At 33.7% G+C, this 25,986-nt stretch overlaps 1 protein-coding gene across 1 annotated transcript in view; it reads right to left on the bottom strand.

Annotated features, from left to right (window-relative positions):
• GLIPR1L2 (GLIPR1 like 2) overlaps positions 1-24,622 on the bottom strand; it is a 52,080-nt gene extending 27,458 nt beyond the window's left edge. Inside the window, exons 1-2 of the mRNA XM_012551843.2 lie at positions 24,409-24,622; positions 11,610-11,855 (exon numbers count right to left, since the gene is read on the bottom strand). Of these exons, the coding sequence (XP_012407297.2) occupies positions 11,610-11,855; positions 24,409-24,576 (414 nt within the window). The 5' untranslated portion in view covers positions 24,577-24,622. The remainder of the gene's footprint in view (positions 1-11,609; positions 11,856-24,408) is intronic.
• Between the last annotated feature and the right edge of the window lie 1,364 nt (positions 24,623-25,986).

The following is a 25,986-nucleotide window of genomic DNA, read 5'->3' on the forward strand; positions in this document are numbered from 1 at the left end:
AAAAAAAAAAAGTGCCTGGAAAGTATTTTTAAATAAATTGTCAAGGTTTTTTTACATATATATCCTGGTTGCTTTCTGTCTTGGGAAGAGGGAACATAAGGGAAGGGAAGAAAGAAAAAAATATGGAACTCAAAATCTTATAAAAATGAATGTTGAAAACTACCTTTCAGTGTAAATGGAAAAATAAAATACAACTGAATAAAAAATTATCAAGCCCTGATATCCTAGAATTAGAGAGTAAAACAGTCATTGAAATAATCCATTGATCACCTCCTGATAAAGATTCCAAAATAAAAACTCCAAAGGAATCATGTAGCCAAATTCCAGAATTATCAGGTGATGAAGAAAACACTGTAAGAAAGAAACAATTCAAATATCAAGAAACCACAGTCAGAATTACATAGGATTTAGCTTTTACATTGCTTAGAATATATTACAGATGGTAAAAGAGCTTAGATTAAAAGCAACAATCAACTATTCAGAAAAACTGGGATAAGAACTCACTATTTGACAAAATTTGCTAGGAAAATTGTAAACTAGTATGGCAGAAAATAGGCACTTACTAACATCTAACATCCTATACCAGGATAAGATTGAAATTATTTAGCCATAAAGGGTAATAGTGTAAAAAAAAATTAGGAAAGCAAGGTTTAATTAACCTGTCAGATCTTTGGGAAGAATTTATGACCAAAGAACTAAAGAACATTATGACAAAATAGACAATTTTGATTACATTAAATTAAAATATTTTTGCAAAAACAATACCAATGTGGCCAAGATTAAAAAGAAAGCAGAAAGGTGGGAAACAATATTTTATGGACTAGTGTATTTGATAAAGACCTCATTTTTAAAACATATAGAGAACTCATTCAAATTTATTAAAATTCACATCATTCCCCAATTGACAAAAGGTCAAATTATGTGAACAGACAGGTTCATAAAATTAAATTTCTACTGATAGGAAAAAATTCTCTAAATCACTATTGATTAAGAAATGCAAATTAAGATAACTGAGCACCACATCACTATCAGATTGGCGAAAATGTCAGAAAAAATACTGATAAATTTTGGAGGGGATGTTGGAAAACTGAGACAGAAATGCATTGTTGATGGAATTGTGAAATGATCCAACTATCCTGAAGAACATTTAGGAACTATGTCAAAGGGCTATAAAAATTTGCATACCCTTTGATCCAGAATTGTCTCTAATGGATCTATATTCCAAAGGGATCATAAAAATGAGAAAAATGTTTGTGGCAGCTTTTTTGTAATGCCAAGGAATTTGAAATGGAATGGATACACATCAGTTGGGAAATGGCTGAATAAGTTTTGGTATATGAATATAATGGGATATTATTGTTCTTCCTTTTTTTCCCAAGCTTTTTATTTTTCAAAACATACATGTGGCCAATTGCAAAGACATTAGCCCTTGCAAAACCCTGTGTTCCAATTTCCCCCTTTTTCTGCCATGCTCTCCCCTAGATGGCAAGTAGTCCAATATATGTTAAACATGGTAGAAATAATCAACCTGCCAGATTTTTGGGAAGAATTTATGACCAAGGAAGAACTAAAGAACATTAGGACAAAATCGACAATTTTGATTTCATTAAATTAAAATGTTTTTGCAAAAACAATACCAATGTGGCCAAGATTAGCAGGAAAGCAGAAAGGTGGGAAACAATGCAATATAGGTATACATATTTATACAATTATCATGCCACACAAGAAAAAATGAGAAGCAAAATGCGTTTTGCAAGTAAACAACAACAAAAAGAGTGAAAATGCTATGTTGTGAATCACGCTCAGTTCTCATGGTCCTCTCTCTGGTATAGATGGCTCTCTTCATCACTGAACAATTGGAACTGGTTTGAATCATCTCAATGTCGAAGAAAGCCATGTCCATCAGACTTGATCATCATATAATCTTGTTGCTGTGTATAATGATTTCCTGGTTTTGCTCATTTCATTTAGCATCAGTTCATGTAAGTCTCTCTAGGACTCTCTGAAATCATCCTGTTGGTCGTTTCTTACAGAACAGGAATATTATTGTTCTATAAGAAATGATCAGCAGGATGATTTCAGAAAGACCTGGAGAGACTTACATGAATTGATGCTAAGTGAAATGAGCAGATCCAAGACAACATTGTACAAAACAACAAGATTATGTTATAATCAACTGTGATGGATTCAAGACATCTAATAAACCTGTAATGGAAAGTGCCCTCTGCATCCAGAGAGAGCACTATGAAGACTGAATGTGATCAAAGCCTAGTATTTTCATTTTCTTTTTGTTTTTTATTTGCTTGTTGTTGTTGTTTTTTCCTTGTGGTTTTTTCCCTTTTGATCTGAATTTTCTTGCACAGCATAATGAGTATGTTTAGAAAAATTGTACATATATAAACTATATCTGATTTCTTGCTGTTTTGGGGAGGGTAGAAAGGATGAAAAGAAGAAGAAAAATTTGGAACAAAAGGTTTTCTAATGTTGAAAACTATCTTTTCATGTATTTGGAAAAATTAAGTACCATATAAATGAATGTTGAAAACTATCTTTACATGTATTTGGAAAAATAAAATACTATTGAAATAAAAAAAAGTTATATATAACAGACTTTTGAAGAAAATTGAATGGAGATGGAAAAATATACTTTTTTCACAGTGGCAAAAAAAATCATGTGTTAGAGTATTAAAACCTCACAATCAAATGCAGAAAGGCAGAAATATTAAATCATCATTTTCAGCTCATGATGCATTAAAGTTACATGTGGTAAGAAACCATGGAAATATAGAATAAAAATTTATTGGAAACTAAATCTAATCCCTGAGAATGAGTGGGTCAAACAATAAATCATAGAAACTATCAATAATTTCACCCAAGAGAATGAAAACAATGAGACAACTTACTAAAACTTATGGTATGAAGCCAAAGCAGTTCTTAGGAGAAATTTTATATCTATAGATGCTTACATGAATAAAATAAAGAGGTCAATGAATTGGGCATGCAAGTAAAATGTAGAAAAAGAACAATTTAAAAATTCACAATTAAATACCATGTTAGAGATCCTGAAAAATCAAAGGAGAGATTAAGAAAATTAAAACTAAGAAAATTATTCAAATTAAACTAAGAGCTAAGAGCTGATTTTATGCAAAAAATCAATAAAATAGATTAACCTTTTTAATCTGTTTTAAAAAATTAGAAAAAGAAAGAAAAATAAATTACTAGTATCAAAAATGAATAGGGTGAATTCACCACCAACGAAGAGGAAATTAATGCAATTATTAGGAGCTATTTTGCTCAATTGTATATCAATAAATCCGATAATCTAATAAAATGGATGAATATTTACCAAAAAAATGATTCTCAAGATTAAAAGAAGATGAAGTAAAATACTTAAATAATCCCATTAAAAAAAAAGAAATTGAATAAGATCGTCTGAGGGAAAATCTCCAGGACCAGGTAGATTTGCAAGTGAATGCTACCAAATAGTTTTCAAAAATTTATTTTAATTGAAAAAAACAATAAGAAAAAAAAAAACAAGGAATACAAAGCAAAATAAATAAAAACAAATCATGTCATGTGCCCAAACAGAATTATCAGGGAGGATTTAAAATATATAACAACAAATTACCAGATCAAGAAAGTATATATATATATATATGTATGTATTATTAGAATGTCGATTTTTTTTTCTTTACTTCCTTGTAAATTGTTCTTTGGTTCTCTGTTGTGCATCTTATTTACTTTATTTTTTCTACCCGTTTGATTCCCCCCACCCACTCTCAAGCAAGCTACAGTAAGAAAACATATATTTATGTATACATATGTAGAAATATACATACATACACACACACACACACCATACACACATGCCTTTTCTATCCCAGGTGACTCGTTAATTAAATCCTGCTATTATCTAACCTCCTCCTCCCCCCCCTGCCCAGTCAAGTGCTTACCCATCCACCCATCCCTCCCCTTTATTTCTTTATAGATTTTGGAAGGCTATACCCTTCATTATATATATATATATATATATATATATATATATATATATATATATATATATATATAAAGTGTTGCCTATTAAACCTATTCCTGATGTGAATAGGTTTACAGAACTACGAGCCCTCCTTCCCTACTAATATCTAGTCTTCCTCTGCACCTCATATATATAACATGATGATTACTAGTTTTACTTTAACTTTACCAGTCTTTCTTTTGAGTTACCTTATTGTTGATATGAATCTTAAACATATTGTATACATTTTCCATGTAAAAAACCAATTTGTCCATGTTGAATTCCTTAAAATTGATCTTTGCTATTGGCTCCTATTTTAAATTTTCTGTTAAGTTTAGCTCTGGTTGATAGAAAGTTCTGAAAATCTGTAAGTTCATTTAATATCCATTTTTTTCTCATTCAAAATTATAGATAATTTTGTTGGATGTGATATTTTTGGCCACAGGCTTAATTCTTTTGATTGTTGGTATGTATATATGATTCCAGGACTTGTGTGTGTGTGTGTGTGTGTGTGTGTGTGTGTGTGCTTTTTTTTTTTTATTGCGGCTCCTGATAAGTCTTGCATAATTCTAATTGTTCCTTTGGCATATTGGATTATTATTTTTTTTCTTGCAAAATTTTCTCTTTGATCTGGGGGTTTTGAAGTTTGGCAATAATATACCTGTGTGTTTTCCACACATTATATTTCAATAATATTCCTGTGTGTTTTCTTTGAGATGGTGATTGGTGGATTTTTTCTATTTCTATTTTCCCCTCATGTTCTATCACTCCAGGACAATTTTCTTGGGTTATTACCTGCATTATTGTGTCAAGGTTCTTTTTTTTGGTCCCAACTTTCAAGCAGTCCAATTATTCTTATATTTTCTCTTGATCTGTGGTCCAGATCTATAATTTTTCTTATAAAATGTTTCACATTTTGGTCTATTTTCTTATTTGTTATAATCTGTTTTGTAATTTCTTGGTCTCTCATAGCTTCACTGGCTTCCGCCTTGCTCAATTCTAATTTTCAAAGAGCTGTTTTCATCTTTGAGATTCTGTACTTCCTTTTCTAATCTTGTTTTTCTTGGATTTGTATTGTTTTGTTTTAGATTTTCTCCAATGTCTTTCATTTGATTTTTAAATAATTTTTTGAGTTCTATAAATTTTCTCTGGGCAGGGAGCCATTTCAATTTACTCTTAGTGGGAGCTGCGTTTTTTCTTCTTTGAAGTGTTCTCCTCTGAAGATGAAACCTGGTCTTCCCTGTTCCCATAAAGTGTTTCAATGGTGGGGTTCTTTCTTCTTTGCCAGTTCATTTTTTAATTTTAAATAAGAAGTATTAGTTTAAGGATCTCTAATCCTGAAGGGAGAGGATGGTGCTTCAAGTTTCCCTTCAGGAAAACTTGACCAGCTTTCCCCTCTGACCTGAAATACCAAAACAAGGGCTCCAACCTCCTATTAGTGTTCACTGCCAGCAGCATCCCTGCCTTACTGCTTCTGTACTCACCAGGTACTGGTTCCTTTAGCCAAATCTCTGCAGCACAGCTGTATTCCCAATCTGCCTTGGTTCATTTGTCTTCCAGGACTCAAACCTCAGTTGACAAACAGTCCAGGAGATGAAAGTTTCTGTGGTTCCTGCTGAAGCTCCAGCTACCCTTAGCTAGCTCAAGAGGTCTGAACTTGATGTATCTATGGAGCATTCATGAAGATGTTTGCACTTCACATGGGTTAATTCCCAGCCCCTGGTTTTACGTCAGTTCTTCTTTGTTGTACTTAGAGGAATCCTGTTCTGCCCCAAGTCTTCTTGTTTTTTTTTTTTTCCCATGAGTTTGTCTACTCTGAGGCACATTTTTCTTTCTATTTGTGGGGGAAATCTGGAGAACTTGAAATTACCAACCTACTCCACTATCGATCAAGATTCCTTCCCCTACTAAACTTTTAAAAAACAAGTAATTTCAATATTATATAAACTACTGAAAAAAAGGAGAAAAAATCCCATCAAATTCCTTTTGTGCCACAAATATTGTATTGATACTTAAACAAAGATGAAAAACTCTAGAGAGTATAAGTAGTATCTATCTAAAACCATTAGCAAATTTTATATGGTAAAAATATGTAAACTAGAAGCCTTCCCAATAGGATCCCAATAAGGGGTGAAAAAAGAATGCTCATTATCACCACTATTATTCAATCTAGTACTAGAAATATTAGCTTTAGCAATAAAAGAAAAATAAATTAAAGGAAGTAGCAATAAGGAAATAAAATTATTACTCTTTGTAGATGATATGATGCTATGCTTAAAAATCAGAGAATCAACTAAAATAATTAAAAATTAAGATTAAAAATAATTAACAACTTTGGAAGAACAAAAAGTCAAGAATCAATTGAAGTATTGGAAAAAAAAAGCAAAGAAAGGGTATAGACCAATATCTCATACCCTATACCAAGATAAGGTCAAAATGGGTGCATAATTTAGATATAAAGGGTAATACCATAAGCAAATTAGGAAAGCAATGAAACGTTTACCTGTCAGATTTATGACAAAGGGAAAAATTTATGCCCCAAAAGAGACAGAGAACACTACGAAATGCAAAATGGATAAATCTTATTACATTTAATTAAATAGGTTTTGCATAAATAAAGCCAAGAGTAGGAGAAAAGCAGAATGCTAGGAAACAATCTTTACCGTGTTTCTGATAAAGTTCTCATTTCTAAAATCTGTAAAGAACTCTGCCAATTATATAAAAATATAAGTCATTTCCCTATTGATAAATGATTAAATGATATATATATATATATATATATAAGTAATTTTTAGATAAAAAAAAATAAAGCTATTTCATCATCATATAAAGTGCTCTAAATCATTCTTGATTAGAGAAAGGCAAATTAAAACAACTCTGAGGATCATCTGAGGATGCTTTCTAGAGCCCCCAAATTTGGATGGCAAAATATACTATGCTTTCTAGAGCCCCCATGCTGGGGTGCCAAAATATACCATCTGGACTAGATCTCTGGAGGATCTCGGGACCAGCTGACTCCTTTGTCTTAGTGGATAAGTGATGAGGCTGGAGACCCATGAGGATGGTCAAAGATGGAGTCCCTTTATTTCAAGTCCTCTCAGCCCCTTAATACCTTAGTACAATTACATCACTACAACACACTGAGCATGTGCCAATTGTAGAACTATTATATTACCATATCACCACATCACACTATGCAAGTGCTTACTATAAGCACCCTGTTATTGATATATTAATTCCTCTTAGTGTAAGTATCCTTGTTTCAAGAAGAATACAGGTGGTCATGCCCTCCTTGACTTCTCAGGAAAGGTGAGAGGCACCAAAGGGAGATAGGAAGCCAAACCAGACATTGTCAGCAGGTTCCCTCTGGGTTGAAGGCTCTTATACCTTAATCAGATTTCCCCCCCCCCCCTCTACAATTCCATACCTAACAGATTGGCTAAATGTGAGGAAAATGAGAAATGATGAATAATATATGGTAAAATTGAAACACTAATGTATTGTTGGTGGAGTTATGAACTTATCCAACCATTCTGGAGAACAATTTGGAACTATGCTCAAAGGGCTATAAAAATGCTATATCCTTGATCCAGCAATACCATTACTAGGTCATATCCCAAAGAAATCATAAAAAAGGATAAAGGATCCACATGTGCAAAAATATTTATAACAGCTCTTTTTGTAGTAAAGAATTAAAAATTGAGGGGATGTTCACTCTTTGGGAAATGGCTAAACAATCCCTAATTGGAAATGGCTAAACAAGTTGTGGTATTCATATACCACATATGAAACACTGTTATGCTATAAGAAATAATGAGCAGGAAGATTTCAAAAAATAAAAAACATAGAAAGACTTAAATGAAGTCATGTTGAGTGTAGTGAGAAGACCCAGAAGAACATTGTACACAGTAGCAGCAACATAATGTGACAATCAATATGATAGATTTAGTTCTTTCTAGCAATGCAATGATTCAAGACAATTCCAAAAGACTTATGATACAAATATTATGCATATTAAAGCATAGTATTTTCATGTTTTTTAAACAATTTTTTCTTTCTAATGATTTTCCCCTTGGTTATGATTCTTCTTTCATCACATTATTAAATGTGGAAATATGATTAATATAATTGTACATGAATAACCTATATTAGACTGCTTGTTGTCTTAAGGAGGGAGGAAGAAAGAAAAATGGAACTCAAAGTCTGATAAAAGTGAAATGTTAAAATACAAAGTACTCAACAGAGATTAATTTACAAGGAATCAAAGAAAAGTTGGATAATTGTGACTATAATTGTTTCTATTTTTGTATATGCTTTCTTGAAATGGAAATTCATTGTTATATATTTTGAATGCTCCTTGATGGAGCTGATGGCTGGACACATGCCAATGTCTTGTTTTACTTTTTCTTTTCTTTCTTTTTCTATCCTGTTTTTTTTTCTTATTTTATACTTAGTTTAATAAAAAAAATTAAAAAGTGAATGTTAAAAGCTTTCTTTACATGTATTTGAAGAAACAATACTATTAGGTGGGAAAAAAGCTGAATGAAAATAAATATTCTCAACATTTTATTGTTGTTGTGAGTACTTGTATCCTAGTAGAGAATTGCTGAGCTTAATAAACATTATCATAAAATATTTGATAGTTTCTGAATCTTATATACCTAATCTGTTCCATTGGTCAACTTTTTGTCATAGAATTTCAGATTTGATACAGCTGGCAGCACTCCTCCCCCCAACAATTCTTTTATAATGATTTTAATTATTTCCTTTGAGATTCTTGATCTCTTATTTCTCCAGATGGATTTTATTATTTTTAAAGAGTTCTATAAAGTAATCCCTTTGACTCTATTAGTATTGCAATAAGCTTTAATTTAGATACAATTGTCATTTTTATTATATTGTCACTGCCCAGGCATGAACAATCAATACCTCTCCAATTATTTAGGTATGTCTTTACTACTGTGAAAAGTTTTATAATTGCATTCATATAATTTTTGTTCATGTCAAGACGTGGATCACTAGATAGTGATATAATTTCTGTAGTTATTTTTAATTGTAATTCTTTTTTTGATTTTTTCTTTCTGGATATAGTAAATACTTCATGGAAAGGCTTTTTTCCCCATGAGTATATTTTATATCCTACTACCTTGCTAAAATTATGTTTGGATTAATTTTAAATTAAATCTTCAATGTTCTCTGAAGAAACCAGTGTATAATCTGCAAAAAGTTAAAATATTTTCTCTTAATCTCAATCATTTCCAAATATTTTTATGTTATTATTATAGCTTCAAGTTCTAATACTTATCAAAAAAGAATGTTGGCAATGTATTGTCTTACTTTTTCTCTGAACTTATTAAAAAGCCCCTGGAGGTTTTCTATTACAGATAAAGCTAATAGTTGATTTTAGATAAGTATTTTAAAGTATATTAAATAAAAGTCTATTCTTTTGCTTTTTAATGATTTCTAAAAATATATTTGGGTACTGTATTTTCAATACACGTTTCCCTACATTTTTTGATATCGCAATTTTTGCGATTTGGAGTTATTAATGGTCATCTCTTATACTTAAAATTTTTATAATATTGAAGGAACTTCTGCATTCTTGATATAAATACAACTGGGTCATCACATATATTTTTAATAGGTTGTTGTAGCTATTTCACTAATATTTATTAGAAATATTGGTCTATAGTTTATTTGACTTTCCCTTAATCTAGATTATAATACCTTATATATCTCACTGAAGATTGGTCAAATTCTTTCTTTGAAGATACATGAAATTCAGGAATTAATTTTTCCTTCAATATTAAATCAAATTCACTTTAAAAATTTTTATAATAATAGTTTTTTTATTTTTCAGACTACATGCAAAGATAAGTTTTCAATATTCACCCTTATAAAACCTTGTATCCTAAATTTTTCTCTGTCCCTCCCTACTTTTCCTCCTCCCTTAGAAAGCAAGTAATCTAGTAAAGGTTAAACATGTTCAAATCAACTTTTTGTGGAAAGAATTTTTTGATCCCTTTCTTTTTTTTAAATTTTATTTACAAGTTGGTAGAGAGTAGACAGGACATTGCCTGAGCTCTGCCCAGCTTCCCTCAGAATCAATGCTAGATCAAGCCTCTGAATGGATTTTGGAGCAACAGAACCCACACACATGTGGAGTATAATAACTTTCTAGCTTAAGATATCTTGGAAAGACTTTAGGAAATGTGTACCTTATTATACAAGAAGAAATATAGCCTAACTCAGGCCTAGCAGGGAGAGGCCCAGTTCAAGGGATGCAGGGAATCTAACATGAAGCTCTTAGCCAAAATACAGTAGCACTGTTTACTTTACCCTGGTTCAGTGAATCAACAGACCATTTTAAGAGTTCCAATGCAACTACAGAAAGCAAATTGTGAACCTCCAAACTTCAGCATAGTAGGCAGGATTTATCCAATCCCACCTGGTTCAGTGGGAAAGCCTGCAGTACCATCCTAGCACAGTCAGTGAGAAGTTCCTGTTTCCCTTGCAAAAGAGCTTGGGATAATTTCCCCTCTGCCCTAGGAGGAGAGTTTATTTTTTAAGAATAAGCAAAAAAGATCAGAGGGGAGAACTGATGTGAAGACAGAGGCACCATCCCCTTATCCCACAATTAGAGGTATTAACACTACCTCTCATTTTAAAAAATGAATCGGCAAAAAAAAAAAAAGAACTCAACCATAGAAATGTAATTATGGGAATAGGGAAAGCCCAGGTTCATTTTGAGAGGAGAAAACTGAAGTAAAAAGAGCTTCTTCTACCCCAAAGAGTAATGAAAACAGTTCCTGAAATGATGAAGGCAGAAAGTTATAGCTGATTAAGTCCTTGAATGAATTTTGAGGGAATTTTGGTTTTAAAACAGGCTACCATAAATTTCTAAAAGGAAAAAAATGACTAATTTGATGTTTCAGTAAGATAATTCTTATCTTTCCAAGGCATGATGAAACTGAAAGAAGAACTGAAATAAAGTCTAGACATAGTACAGAGATATGTCTGCCATATACGACCAGAGATTCAATAAAAATTTAAACTAATTTTTAATGCACTCCAGATAGATTATAGTATAATCTAGTGAAATAAAAACATCAAATTTCTGAGGAAACAAAACTATAGAACTTAAAAATAACTTAGTGAGCCTAAATAATTAATGCATAATTTATAATGTATAATGAACTCCAGATAGTAGAATAATTTATTTGTATAAATACGATCTACAGCTTTCCTAATGTTTGAAATCAACATTATAAGAAGTCATTTTATTTTCCTGATTCTAAATTGCTTATAAAGGTGTGTTTTTCACTTTTGTTAATGGAGAAAAGGTTAATGATATTTAACACATCTTGAGTTTCAAATATATTCTTTAATAAAATTTGGATTTTTGTACACAAATTATTTTAGTCTATACAGTTTTGAAATACTAAATACTAAAAAAAATAGTTCTACTAGAATTTTTACAAATAATAATTTCATCTACTTAACCTACTAAAAACCAATCCCCTGTAAGTCTAATCAGTAAGAATTTAGGCATGTCAGAAATTTTTATATTAACAATATGATGAAAAATACATACCTGAATATAATGAGAACACATGCCTGAACATGTGTTATTTTCATAATTGTAGAACTTGGATTCACTGAACCAACTTCTGATAGCAAGAGTCGCAGAATATTCATTATCAGGTCCAGTCCATATGTTTTCACCAAGGCCATTAAAAACAGGATGAGATTTTCTCAATTGTTCTAAATGAGTATTACTACCAGGAACACATTTCTTTGCCCAGGCTTTGGCAGTCTTTGCCAAACCCTCATCCCAAGTCTGCAAACCAAAACAAATAAATTTTAGTCATGCTTTAAATTATTTCAGAACTCTAAAATGAGATTATATACTTGGTCAGAAATGAGAGCAAGTATCTTTTAAAAGCCCCAATTAACAAGAGGGCCAAAAGGCAAGAAAGGATAATGTAAGCAGAAAATTAAAAAATGAAGGATTAGATTGGAGTATTTGAAGGAGAAAGGAATAAAGGAGGAGAAGGTGAAATTGAAACTATTTTTTTTGAAAGGGGGAGCTACAAATTGTAGGGGGAAAACACAGTAATAAAAGTAAATTCTCAGAATTTGGAATTGGGCTAGAAAGGGGAATTAGTATGAGAAGATATGAATGTTTTACTATAAACAAAATAAATCAAAAGACTAACATTGACCTAACAAGAAGGGGAGAAGGGAATACAATAAAAAATAGTTCAATGAAGGCACAAATTTAACAGTTATGACTTTAAATGTGAATGGATTAAACATTTCTGTTAGAAAAAAAAGAATGCAGGAATGACCTTTTTAAAAATGGTTTATTTGAAAAACATTTAAAATATACTCAAATGGATCTATGCTCTTACTAACTTGAATGTCTTTTTCAGTAATGCATATTGCAACCCATCCATGCCTTCCCATGCTGGATAACTCACCTATGTGTCTTTTATCACCATGTTTAGTAAACTCTCTTCCTCTACTGAGATTCATTTCATCAATATCTAATACACAATTAAAATCTTGTTAGCTGTTGTCTATCAAACTCCAAGACATTCTTTTTTCTTTTAAGACTGGCTCACAGTCTCTCTCTCCTCAACTCAACTCTTTTCATCATATGTGTGTATGTGTGTAGGTTTATGCCTATATATGTATGTGTGTATATGCATACATACATGTATGATGGTAAGAGTAGAGGAGATAAATCACAAAACCATCTTACTGGATCTATAAATTTATGTTACATTACCTTAACTGGACTCTAATTGTTGGAAAGCAATTCTTTTATATCTCCTTAATTGATGATCTCACTCTCTACAGTGGCTCTTCCAAATCTTTTTACTTTTTTTTAACCTCCCCCCCCAATTCTCCCATCCTTTTTTGAGAACATCTTATTTTACTGAAAAATTGAAGCCCATTCACATAAAGCTCCATCTTTTCTCATCTCATTCAAATATATTTTGGTACTATCTCCCCCTTTACTCATGTTTTAAATAATGAGGTAGCCCTTCTCCTTGATGAGGCAAATCTCTTTTGTATGCCAAAATGGCCCCAATTCCATCCTCTCTTCTCCAGCAGATTGTCCCCTTTATTATCTCCATTCTCTCGCTTATGTTCAATCTGTTTGTTAAGTTGCTTTTTTATTGCCTACAAATATGCCCATGTCTTTCCCATCTCAAAAAATGTCATTTAATCTATTCTGCTAGCTACTATCTCACATTTCTCCTACCTTCCATAGTTAAATATGCAAAAACCATTTCTTCTCTTCTCACACTTTTAATTGCCTACCAATCTGTCAACCTCATACAATCAAAATTGCTCTTTCCAAAGTTACTTAACTGCCAATTTCAATGCTCTTTACTTAATCTTCATTTTTCTTGACTTCTCTACAGTGTCTGAAACTATCAATTACTCTTCTTGAAACTTCTTTAGATTTTTGTGACACTCATCTCTCTTGGCTCTCCTACCTAGGAGATTGCTTCTTCTCAGTCGCATTTGCTATACCTTCATCCAGGTCTCCTTTTAATTGCAAGTGTTTCACAGACCTCTACTTTTGGCCCTTTTCTCTATTTCACTTGGTAATCTCATCAACTCTTGGATTAAATCATTATCTCTTATAATAATGATTCTCAAATCAATAAACTGTTTAGGGCTAAACTCTTTTGTGATCTCTAGTCTCATGTCTCCAATTTCTTATGGCACATCTCAAACTGAATGTCTAAAAGATGTCTTACACTCCACAGGTCCATAACTGAATCCCTCCCCAAACTTTCTCCACTTCCTAACTTTCCTAATGCTTTTGAGGGTATTATTCTCACAGACACCAAGCTTGAAATTTAGGTATTATCTTTTCTCTCATCTCCAATATCTAATCTGCCAAGGCTGTCAATTATGCCTTTATGACATCTTATATGATGCCTTCTCTTCTCTGATTCTGCCACTACTCTGGAATAAGCCCTCATCATTTAATACCTGAATTACTACAATAGCCTGCTTTTTAGTTTTCCTACTATGAGTCTGGCTCCATTCCAGGTCATCCTCTGTTCAGCTATAACAGTGATCTAAAAACTCATATCTGACCATATCACCTTACTCAATAAACTTCAGTAGTTCCTTATCACCTCTGAAATAAAACATAAAATTCTCCATTTGTTGTTCAAAGTTCATAACCAGTCCCCCATTCCTAGCTTTGCATGTTTCTCACATTCTATATTTCCATTTCATAAAGTATCTGTAATCCAGGGACAATGGTCTTTTTGTTCTTCAAACCAACTCTATCTTCTGACATCTAGCAAACTCCTATGCCCGGAATAATTTTTCTCTTCATCTCTTCCTTCTGACTTCCTTGATATCCCTTTTTCTACAGGAAGCCTTTTCCAGCCACTCTTAGTTCTAGTGTTTTCCCTTTGTTGTTTATTTCCAATTTAATCCTGTGTATTGATTATTTGTACAAAGTTGTTTGCACAATGTTGTTTCCATTAAACTATAAGCTCTTAGGAGTAGTGACTGTCTTTTGTTTTTCTTTGTGTTCCTAGTACTTCAATATAACATCTGGCATAGAGTAGATGTATATATATATTTACTGGTTGACTTAAGTTCACTGTGAGAGTTAGGCCAACAAACAGGAGAGCTTTATTTCTTCTAACATTGTGAGGATAAACTGTGAAGCATTCAGACTATGTACACTATTTTTTTTGGCAAGTGGCCTATCTTCTTTTTCATTTAATGACACTCTTTATACCAAATCTTGTTTAAAGTTTCTTATTCATTACAACACACTTAGACTCACATCTCTCATTTTCATGATATTAATTTCAAATTCCTTAAAGAATGCAATATTTCATGACTTGATTATACAATAATCTGCAATATCTGTATTAAAAATATGATCTTTTTTCTGGAGAAATTTGAGGTCATTAAAGAAACTATGCAATTTGCTGAAGGAAATTCAGACCACTTTTCATTTCTTTTTTGATTAGAAGCTCAACTTAGATCAACTATGTAACTGCTTATTATAATATTTTCAACAGACATTCTCTCTACATATACATTTTTCCCTATGTGGATAGTTAAGTCAAATTCTATAAAATAGTAAAAATCTCTAAAGTATTGTAGAGTTAAGTGTAAGTAGTGCAATCTCATCTATAAATAAAAATTTCTAGAAGACCTCATTATCTAAAGGGAAAGGGTTCATAACCTGGATAGATTTCAAGATGAATTAAGTTTAAAAAAACTATTTTAATATAACATTTCTTTTGTAAGCCTGTGTATTTTACTTTGTGTTTAAAAATATTTTAAGATGAGATTCATAGGCCTTGCCACTATTTCCCTTTCTCCCTCCCTCTCCCTTCCTTCCTTGCTCTTGCTGTCTCTCTCTCTCTCTCTCTCTCTCTCTCTCTCTCTCTTTCTCTCTCTCTCTTTCTCTCTCTCACACACACACATACACACACAGAGTTAATAACTCCTGTTATTTGAAAATAAATTTGAAAATTTGGACCCAGCACTAATTTTCCATTACACTGGCAAATATTTTCAGCACTTTTCTTTTTATGCCTTGGCTGATCTATGAAAAGAAAATTATTGAACGAATTTATCAATAATTGTATATTTCAAATGATTTTAATATATAGATTTCACCTCAGTAGAGTTGTATTAAAGGTTTTCTTTCCATAAAGTATTACTCATCTATAGATTTGGGGAAAGCAGATTTCAATGTGTTTGGGAGAAAAAGAAGTAGGATACCATGGATTAAAATGATTCAAGTAAAATTATCTTAGGAGAAATAGAATATGCTCAAGAATGAAATACTACTGGAAAAGGGTAAATGTCCCAATTTTAAAAAGAAAACAGAAATAAGATAAGAGTCTGCAAACAACAGGCCAGGGAAATTGACTTCAAATTCTGGGAAAAACTTTACAGTGTATCATTTAAGTGATCATGAGGCCATGATCATAGAAGGGAAGCAGTATTAACAAGGGGCCAACATGGTTTAATGGAGACTAAGTTAAACCCAACTAATTTAATTTCTTTTCTTCATGGGTTTACTTAACTAATGTATAAGGGGAATGTTGTGCTAGCAAATTTTTTGATATCTTACTATTCTTGTGGAGCAAATGCAAAGATGTGGATTAGATTATGATTCAATTAAGATTCATAACTAGTATTTTATACTGAATTAATTTTGCATATGATTTGAACTAGATAATTGTTGAACTCCCTTTCAATATTCAGATTGATTCATCTCTCAGATTTTGTGATTCTGTGATGTAGATCTGGCATTCAGTAGCTTGAATATAGTAACTGAAATTATGGATAACAAGAAAAATAAGAGAACTTATATAGTATATATAATATATATATATATTTATTATTAATTATATATTTATATAATAACTCTGATCCATGAAATAACCAAGGTTCCCTAAGACTGATGAGAAAATATGCATTCCAACTCCTAAGAAAGAGATAAGACTCCAAAGCAGATAAGACATATTTTTGAATATACTAAATATGTATAGATAGATAGACAGATAGATAGATGGATAGTATTTTCCCCAGTTCCATATAGAAAAAAAATTTAGTATCCATTTTCATAAGATTTTTAATTCCAAAATTTTCACCCTTGCCCTCCACATGTATAGCATGTGCTATCACATAAAACATTTCTATATTAGTCACAATTGTGAAAAAAGAAACAGATTAAAAGAAAAAAATACAAGAGAAATTAAAATGAAAATGTATTTTTATCTGTATTCTAAGTCCAGCAGTTATTTATCTGGTTATGGATTGCATTTTCTTTTGTCAGTTCTTTTTATTTGTCTTTTGTTGTTGAGAAGAACTAAGTCAATCATGGTTGAACATCACACAGTGTGGCTAATGGTGTTTTCTTGGTTCTGTTCATTTCACTTTGCATCAGTTTGTACAAGTGATTTCAGGTTTTCTGAAATCTGCCTGTTCATTTCTCATTGCCCAATAGTATTTCACTACATTCATATGCTACAGCTTGTTCATCGTTCACCAACTAATGGGCATATCACTTTTGCCCTCTCAGAACCAATCACTTACTACAATAATATAAAAAAGACCTCCCTTTTTAAATTGCTGAGTTTAAAAAGGCCAAGGTCTCCCACTGCATCCAGGGCTATCTCTGGTTGTCCTGATCAATATCTGGTCACTGAATCCAGATGGTTCTGGAGGAAAAAGTGAGGCAGGTGATCTTACACAACCCTAGCTCATTTAAATCCAATTCTTTTGCATCACCTTCCTGATGTCATGGGTTCTCCAGGAACAAAGGACAAACAATAGCAGCCATAATTTTGTCTTCTAGTTCTAGGACATAAGGACAGTTTTCTTTGATAATTTCTTGGAAAATGATATTCAGGTCTTCTTTTTGATTATGGTTTTACAGTTAGTTGAATGATTCTAGTATAATCTCACCTGGATTTATTTATTTTTGCAGGTTAGTTGTTTTTTCCCACAAGGTATTTTCCTCAATTAGGTTTTGTATTTTCTTTTCCATTTGTCCAGTTTTACTTTTTTAGGAGTAGTTTTCTTCAATGGATTTTTCTCCTGCATTTCCATTTTTTAAGTTTTATTTTTAAAACAATTTTCCAAGCTGTTGACTTTTTACATAATTCTCTTGCATTATTCTCATTTATTTTCCTATTCTTTCTTCTACCTCTGATATATATGATTTTCAATTTCCTTTTTGAGCTCTTTCTGGATTTGAGACCACTTCCCATTTTTCTTTTGGGGTTTTGCCCATAGGTATTTTGATACTGTTGTCCTCTTCTGAGCTTGTATTTTGACCTTCCCTCTCACTATAACATGGTCAGATTCTTTCTACAGTCAGATCCTTTTTTTTTGGTCAATTTTTGCTTCTCTCTCTCTCTCTCTCTCTCTCTCTCTCTCTCTCTCTCCCTTTTCCTACCCACCTCTCTCTCCCTCTCCCTCTTCCCCTTTTCTCTCTTTTTTCTCTAGCCTTTTTTCCTTTTTTTTTTTTTTTTGCATTCGAGTTGTTTCTCAGGTAGAAGGAATACTTATTTTCTTAGGCTTCACCTGACTGTTTACTTGAAGGTGTAATCTTGAGGCCCATGGGAGATCTTGATGTCTGATGCTGGTTGAAGATGTGGGATGAGGGGTGGGTGACACTGCTGGAAGCTGTTGTGATCTTGAAGCTTAGTTGCTACTGAGATGGGGCCCTAGTGGTTGTGTTTGGTATATGTTGAGATCAGGTAGAATGTTTCTGTTTCCCAGAGATTGTGTTAAATCAAAGAGAGGTCTGGCCACTGGAGGGTGCCTAATTACTTAGGGTTATGCCAGAGTACAAGGCGATTCCCAGGAGCTAGAGTCTGTTAAGCATCCCTGGTTTTGCCAAGGCATGTGGCAAGTCCTGGTGTTGGTGTTCATCTATTCCACCATCCAGGGGTGCAGGATCTCCTGCTGATTTGCTGAGGTGGGGTTTACTGCTGGCTCCCTGGGGAATTTCCTGTCTTGAACTTATGCCACCCCCAACCTTACCCAAGTGAGAGGAATCCAACTTGCGGATCTTTGGGTTATCCTGGGATAAAAGACGTGGCTCTTTGCTGGTTCCACAACTCCAAGACCTGTCTTGAAGTGCTAATTTTTTTTTTTATGGTTATCCAGTGGTGAACAAGGGAGGGTTACAATGAATCACTGACTACTCCCAGAAGTTCTTTCCTTGAATATCAATCACTCAGTAAACATTGATTGTGTGCCTACTATGTGCCAGGCACTTTGCTAAACACTGGGAATACAAAAGAAAACAAAAATACAGTTCCTGTCTTCAAGAAGTTTACAATCTAATGGAGAGACAATATGCAAATAACTATATACAAAGCAAGTTATGTACAAAATAGATAGAAAAATGTAAAATGGGGAAGGCTTTGCATTAAGAGGGATTGGGGAAGTTTCTTGTAGAAGATGTGCTTTTAGTTGGAACTCAAAGGAAAATAAGTTTATTTCAAGTCAACAAAAATTTATTAAATATTTACTATGTGCCAAGTACTCTACTAAATGTTGTGAATTTAAAGACAAAACAGTACTAGCCCTTAAAGAACTCATTTAATAATAGGGGAGACAAAATGCAAACTTATGTACTCTCTTCTCTCTCTCCCTCTCTGTCTTTCTTATGTTTTTATATGACAAATTTATTTATATGATAAATACAGGATAAAATGGAGGTGATTACAGAGGAAAATAATTGAGGAGAATTGAAAAACTCCTCTTGGAGAAGTCAGGATTTAAGGTAAGTCTAGTAGGAAGCCAAGAAATTCATCAAGAAGAAGTGAGGAGAAAAAAACATTAAAGAAATACAAGACACGAAGACAATCTCTCTCTTGGCTTTCAAGCATTTTCTTTCTCCCTTATCCTGGAACATTCTATCCTAAATTCCAGACTTCCTGGTTTCCTTTTAAGTTTGTAATTAAAATTTCATATTTTGGTAATATTCAATCATTTTAGTCATGTCTGATTCTTTGTAGCTCTATTTGGAGTTTTCTTGGCAAACATATTGTAGTAGTTTGCTATTTCTTTCTCTAACTCATACATAAGGAATGAGGCAAATAGGGTTTACATGACTTTCCCGGAATTGTTTACTTAATGGTTAAGTAGGATCTGGAACTCAGGTTTTTATGACCCCAGGCTATTATTCTTACCCACTGTTTCACCTAGCAGCCCCTAATAACAAACCAACAATGATAAGCAAAAACAAAGACCCCAAATAACAAAATTCCATCTTTTACAAGTTTTTTTTCAAAACCTTAATTCTAGCATTTTCTCTCTCTTAAGGATTTCCTATCTATCCTGCATATAGCTTATATATAAATATATATGCATATATATAGCACTTTTATATGCATATGTGTGTGTGCATGTGTTTGTTGTTTTTCCTATTAGATTGTGAGCTTCATGAAAGATAGGACTATCTTTTACCTTTTTCTGTATTCTTTGTGCTTAATACATGCCGGGTACATAACAGGCATTTAATAAATGTTTAATGACTGATTTATTGATTAACAGGGAAAAGTGAAGATGAAATATGTTATGGGGAAATAAGAAGGCCATAACTGCTGCATTGTAGATTATATAAAAAGGAGAAAAAGGAGTAAAGTTTAAAATGATTCGAAAGGGAAGAAAGGATCAAGTTGCAAACAGTTTTTAAAAGTGAACAGGAGGAATTTGTATTTGATTTTGGAGGTAATAGGGAGACATGCAACTTTAGAAAGATCTTTTTGACAACTGAAAAGTAGATGAGTTGGAAAAGGAAAAGATTTATAGGAAATAGACCTATCAACCAGCTATTTATTATATCTGCAGGGTGGTAGCTGTGACAGACATCAGAAGAAGATGTATACTAAAGATGTCTTAAAGATAAAAAAAAAAGATTTTTGTATTTTTTCTAATTTTGGGGGGGAAGTTTTGGGGATGGTAAAAAAGGCAGCTAGCAAAAAAGTTTAACGGAAGACAAGTATTTTGAAGTATTTTTAAATGCACAAAAAACTAGAAGAGTTTAAGAGTAATAAACAGGGTAGTTTTGAAAGTAATGTAAAATTTATTATATAAAGGCAAACTGCATAGTAGACATTTTTTCATGAATAAATGCTATTTTTCTATTGCAGTTTTTTATATGGAAATGTCCTTTTTCATGTTTGTTGAATTCAGAATTATACATATATAAAAAGCACATATAAGAATTATATATTTATTATGCAAATTCATGCATGTATTCACGTGATGACCGTGTTTTTTAAAATTAGCCGGAGTCAGGAATTTAGATGAAGGGAAAATCTTCAATCTTTATTCTTTGTGGAGGTGAAGGGGGATTGGAGGTGAAGGGGGATTGAAGATGAAAGGGGATCGGGATAGCAATGTGAGGAGCTGTGACAAGAAGCTAGCCACCAATCTCTCCCCACCTCTCTTCCTGCCCCTCTGCCTCCACCCACCAAAATCGTCATTTCCTATACAACACATCAGGACTTACAGAAAGAGTGGGCAGGGCCATTCTTTCTCCAAGCATATATATTAATAGAGCATGGTCCAATTACTATTTAGCCTCACGTGCTTGGGACCTCAGTGCATCTTCAGCCCATTACATATTCATATACATATATGTAAGCATCATAAAATTTCTAATGCAGTTTTAAGCTATTAAAGCTTTAATCTATTTAAGGTATTAAAACTCAAAGGTACACTAGAATTTTTGAGAGTGTGTATATATGTGTATGTGTAAATGATATGAACAGACAATTTTCAAAAGAAAAATCCAAGTTACCAACAGCCATATTAAAAATGCTAAAAATCACCACTACAGAAAGTAATTTACAGTTCTGAGATTTTACATCACAGCCATCAATTTGTCAAAGTTGACAAAAAAAAGAAAAGAAATGGCAATTCTTGGAGAAGTTATAGGAAGATAATCACACTGGTACATTTTTAACAAAATTGTAAATTCATAGAGCTATTCTGAAAAGCAATTTGGAACCATGCCCCAACAAATTTCTTTTTGACTTGCTGATATCATTAATATAAGCTATATCCCAAAGAGAAAAAAAAGGAAAAAAAACCTCATCTGTACAAAAAATATTAATCAGACATCTTTTGATTGTAGCAATAAAAAATAGTAGGAATATCTGAACAAGTTATGATATAAGAATGCAATAGAATATCATTGTTCTGTAAAATATGATGGAATAGATCCCTTCAGAGAGACCAAAGAAGATTTGAAGAAAATGATGTAGAATGAAGTGAGTTGGACCAGAAGAACAATTTGTACAGTAATAACAACCCCAAAAGGAAAACTACTTTGAAAAAATTAAGAACTCTGATGAATGTAATGTCAACAAAAGCTTTGGAAAACTGAGGAGGAAGCATGCTATCTACTGCTTGAGAAAAGGGTGCTGTACTCAAACAGCAAAAGGAGACATATATATTTTTTGATATTGCAAATGCGTGGCATTGTTTTGCTTATGATTTTTATTTGGGGGGGATGAGGGGAAATAATTGTATTAAAAATAAGAAAAGAGGATCACTGAAGCATTTTCTTTAAACATTCACCGACAGAAGGAAGTTCAGAAGAAAATACATTTGAATGTAAAATGCTGAATTTAATATATAATTAAAAAAGAAAAAACAAGCTGTGAGGAACAAAAATTGATGGTGTTACAATGGATGTCCTAATTAGTGTGAATGAATCCCAAGAAGTATTGGTATTATTTAAATACACACGATTTAAGAAAGGTATGTAGGCCTGGCCCCAAACCTGGCCATGAGTGGAGTAAGAGAAGGCAGAAATCAAGAACAGATTTGGTCATAGCGCTATTGTCTGAGGGTAGGTGGGCCATATATCCAAGAGAAGCGCTGTAGGTAGAAGCTTGATCCTTTAAGACCATCTTCCTTTAATTTTTAGTTCCTGGAGGCAGAAAGGAAAAGAGAGAATTCCCACCCTCACTATATGGTGAGGATTCAGAAAGATCCCCACAGGGAAACTTTAATAGAGATCTTGTTAAGAGAATCATCAGAACAATTATATAGTCAGAAGATCAAAATAAGGACCCCTGTGAGGCATGGAAGAGGAAGACCTTTCACTTAGAAAGTCATCATTCATCTGGAGGCCAGATGTCTCACAATGCCTGTCTAACCTGACCTAAGTCCACTTCAATGACAACATGATAGACTAGGAGTGTTACCCAGCTGCTTGACCTCACTTACCCCTGTTAATAGGCTCTCATAAGAGGGACTCATGTCATGGGACTTTTGGACACTGGCACTCAAGGGACTATAATCCTGGGAAGCCCCAACAGTCTACATATATGTGTGTGTATGTGTGTGTGTGTGTGTGTGTGTATGTATGGATATATGTGTGTATATGGATATGTATATGTATGTGTGTATATTGATATATGGATATATATGTGGGGAGAGAGAGAGAGAGAGAGAGAGAGAGAGAGAGAGAGAGAGAGGAGAAATGACCTCCTGCATTGTTTTATTAATACTGCAAAGCATTGGGAATACCCTCTTTTCCTTCACACCACCTAATTTCTCTAGCTATATGACTTTTCTTTCCTTTTGCCTCTCCAGCAAGTAGTGCAAATGAAGCAATATCAGGTACTTGAGGTAAGAGCAAGATCACTTATCCTCATCCAGGAACTCCTGGATGCAGGGCTGCTGTAGCTGACCATTTAAATAGTCTGGCCAGTACACAAAGCCAGTAGCATCTGGAGCTTGATAATCTAACTAGCCTTCAACACAGATGTCTCATCTATTATTTCAATGATCCTAGGGATAGTTAACATCATGGACCACTTGATCCCCACTTGCAGACATTGATGTGTTGTTGCTCGTCAAATTATATAAATCTTCTTCAGTTAATTTATATGTGGCAAGATATACAGTACACCTGTGCAATCCTACTCTATAAATGACTGAATATTCCCACAATCTGCCTCCAATGGATGGGAAGTACACTGGCCTCTTTAATTGTGCCCCTGGAAGGAGCATCTTTCATCACACTGATAATGGCATCTGATTGGGCTGAATACAGATACTGCCTAAGGTTCTTAAAACCTTGCTTCCTCATCTTTGATGATGACTGAGTTACCAATATATAAGATTCAGCAGCCCAGTAAACAAGTCAAGTTTCTGGGTATTCGGTGGCCTGCAGTCCAGCAAGACAATTCTACCAAAGAGAAAGGCACCACTGAAATCACACACCACTAAGAAGAATGTCTGATGCATCATGAGATTTTTTTTGGCTTCTGAAGAGAAAACATAGCCAATCTGGGCATCATCCTGTGGTCCCCTAACACACTCACATGACAGCCCATATAGTTTGAGTGGAGTCCCAGTAAAGAAGGCCATCAGTTTTCTCATCACTTAGTACACAGGGCCTGGCACATAGTAGGCAATTAATAAATGTCAATTGGCTAATTCATTTGTAAAATGGAAGGCTATGGGGCTATTCTCAGAATAATACTTTTAAATGCTTAAAATAAAATTTAAGATTACGAAGGGAATCAATTATCCTGAAATACAATCATGTGACAATTCTTAAATATTTTTAGTATTAAATAGAATGTGCTAATTATATTTAATATAAAACAAAAATAATAAAATATTTTTAAATGGTCAAAAATATATCTTTTAAAGTTAAACACCCAGACCCTTGAGGATCTCTAAGCTCTCTTTTCGATTTCCCACCTGGTAAAGGAGGTAGGGGTGGGGGAGTCGGGGGTGAGTAAAGGGTTTAGGATCGCTCTCTTAGCCCTCCTAGCGCCAGCATCTCGGAATACTCAGACTGAGGAAAAACTGGGCTGCATCTGCGCACTCACTATGAACTGGGCATTGGCTGCGGGTGGCTTAAGCTGCGTCCGAAGCAAATTGTGCATCTCCACACATTCATGGATAAATTCGATGTCATTGATTGCTGGGACGTTACTCTTCGACAGAGCTTTGACTCTGAACATTAGAGGTAATAAAACGATCAACCAAGGCCTCATGGTCTCAGCTTGGCAACTGTGCCTCACACCAGAGGTACCCAGCAGGTTCCTCAGACTGCGCCTGTGCAGAGGTACTAAGCCTCTGATTGGACAGTTCCTTCCCTGCCCGCTCAGCTCCATCTCTTCCCTGAGCTTCCAAAGATTTGATTGGAAGGCAGTCTCATCAATGAGGTAGGTTCTCTAAATTTTAATTGGAAGGATTCCTCCAGCAACAGTCCTCCCCGCCCTCAGGCTATTTTAGACCAGTTCAGAGTTCACAGGCTTTGATTAAGCAAAATACCTTAAACTCACCTCCTTTCCTTCTGCTCTACCCTGCATCCCTGTCCCCAGTTCCCTATGCTTTGAATGGCTTATCACTCCTACATGCATGACCCTATTTAACTTTGTAGATTGCAAACTTTTTTTTTTTTTAATAACTTTTTATTGACAGAACCCATACCTGGGTAATTTTTCACAACATTATTCCGTGCCCTCACATCTGTGCCTATTTTTCCCCTCCCTCCCTCCACCCCCTCCCCTAGATGGCAAGCAGTCCTATACATGTTAAACAGGTCACAGTATAGCCTAGATACAATATATGTGTGCAGAACCAAACAGTACTTTTGTTGCTCAGGGAGAATTGAATTCAGAAGGTAGAAATAACCTGGGAAGAAAAACAAAAATGCAAACAATTTACGTCCATTTCCCGGTGTTCTTTCTTTGGGTGTAGCTGCTTCTGTCCATCATTGATCAATTGAAACTGAGTTAGATCTTCTCTTTGTCAAAGAAATCCACTTCCATCAGAATACATCCTCATATATTATCGTTGCTGAAGTATATAATGATCTCCTGTTTCTGCTCATTTCATTTAGCATCTGTTCATGTGAGTCTCTCTCCAAGCCTCTCTGTATTCGTTCTGCTGGTCATTTCTTACAGAACAATAATATTCCATAACATTCATATACCACAACTTACCCAACCATTCTCCAACTGATGGGCATTCATTCATTTTCCAGTTTCTTGCCACTACAAACAGGGCTGCCACAAACATTTTGGCACATACAGGTCCCTTTCCCTTCTTTAGTATCTCTTTGGGGTATAAGCCCAGTAGTAGCACTGCTGGATCAAAGGGTATGCACAGTTTGATAACCTTTTGGGCATAATTCCAGATTGCTCTCCAGAATTGTTGGATTTGTTCACAACTCCACCAACAATACATCAGTGTCCCAGTTTTCCCGCATCCCCTCCAACATTCATCATTATCTTTTCCTGTCATCTTAGCCAATCTGACAGGTGTATAGTGGTATCTCAGAGTTGTCTTAATTTGCATTTCTTTGATCAATAGTGATTTGGAATACTCTTTCATATGAGTGGAAATAGTTTCAATTTCATCATCTGAAAATTGTCTGTTCATATCCTTTGACCATTTAT

The sequence above is a fragment of the Sarcophilus harrisii genome, chromosome 5 (genome assembly GCF_902635505.1).
Source record: "Sarcophilus harrisii chromosome 5, mSarHar1.11, whole genome shotgun sequence".
Taxonomy (NCBI): domain Eukaryota; kingdom Metazoa; phylum Chordata; class Mammalia; order Dasyuromorphia; family Dasyuridae; genus Sarcophilus; species Sarcophilus harrisii.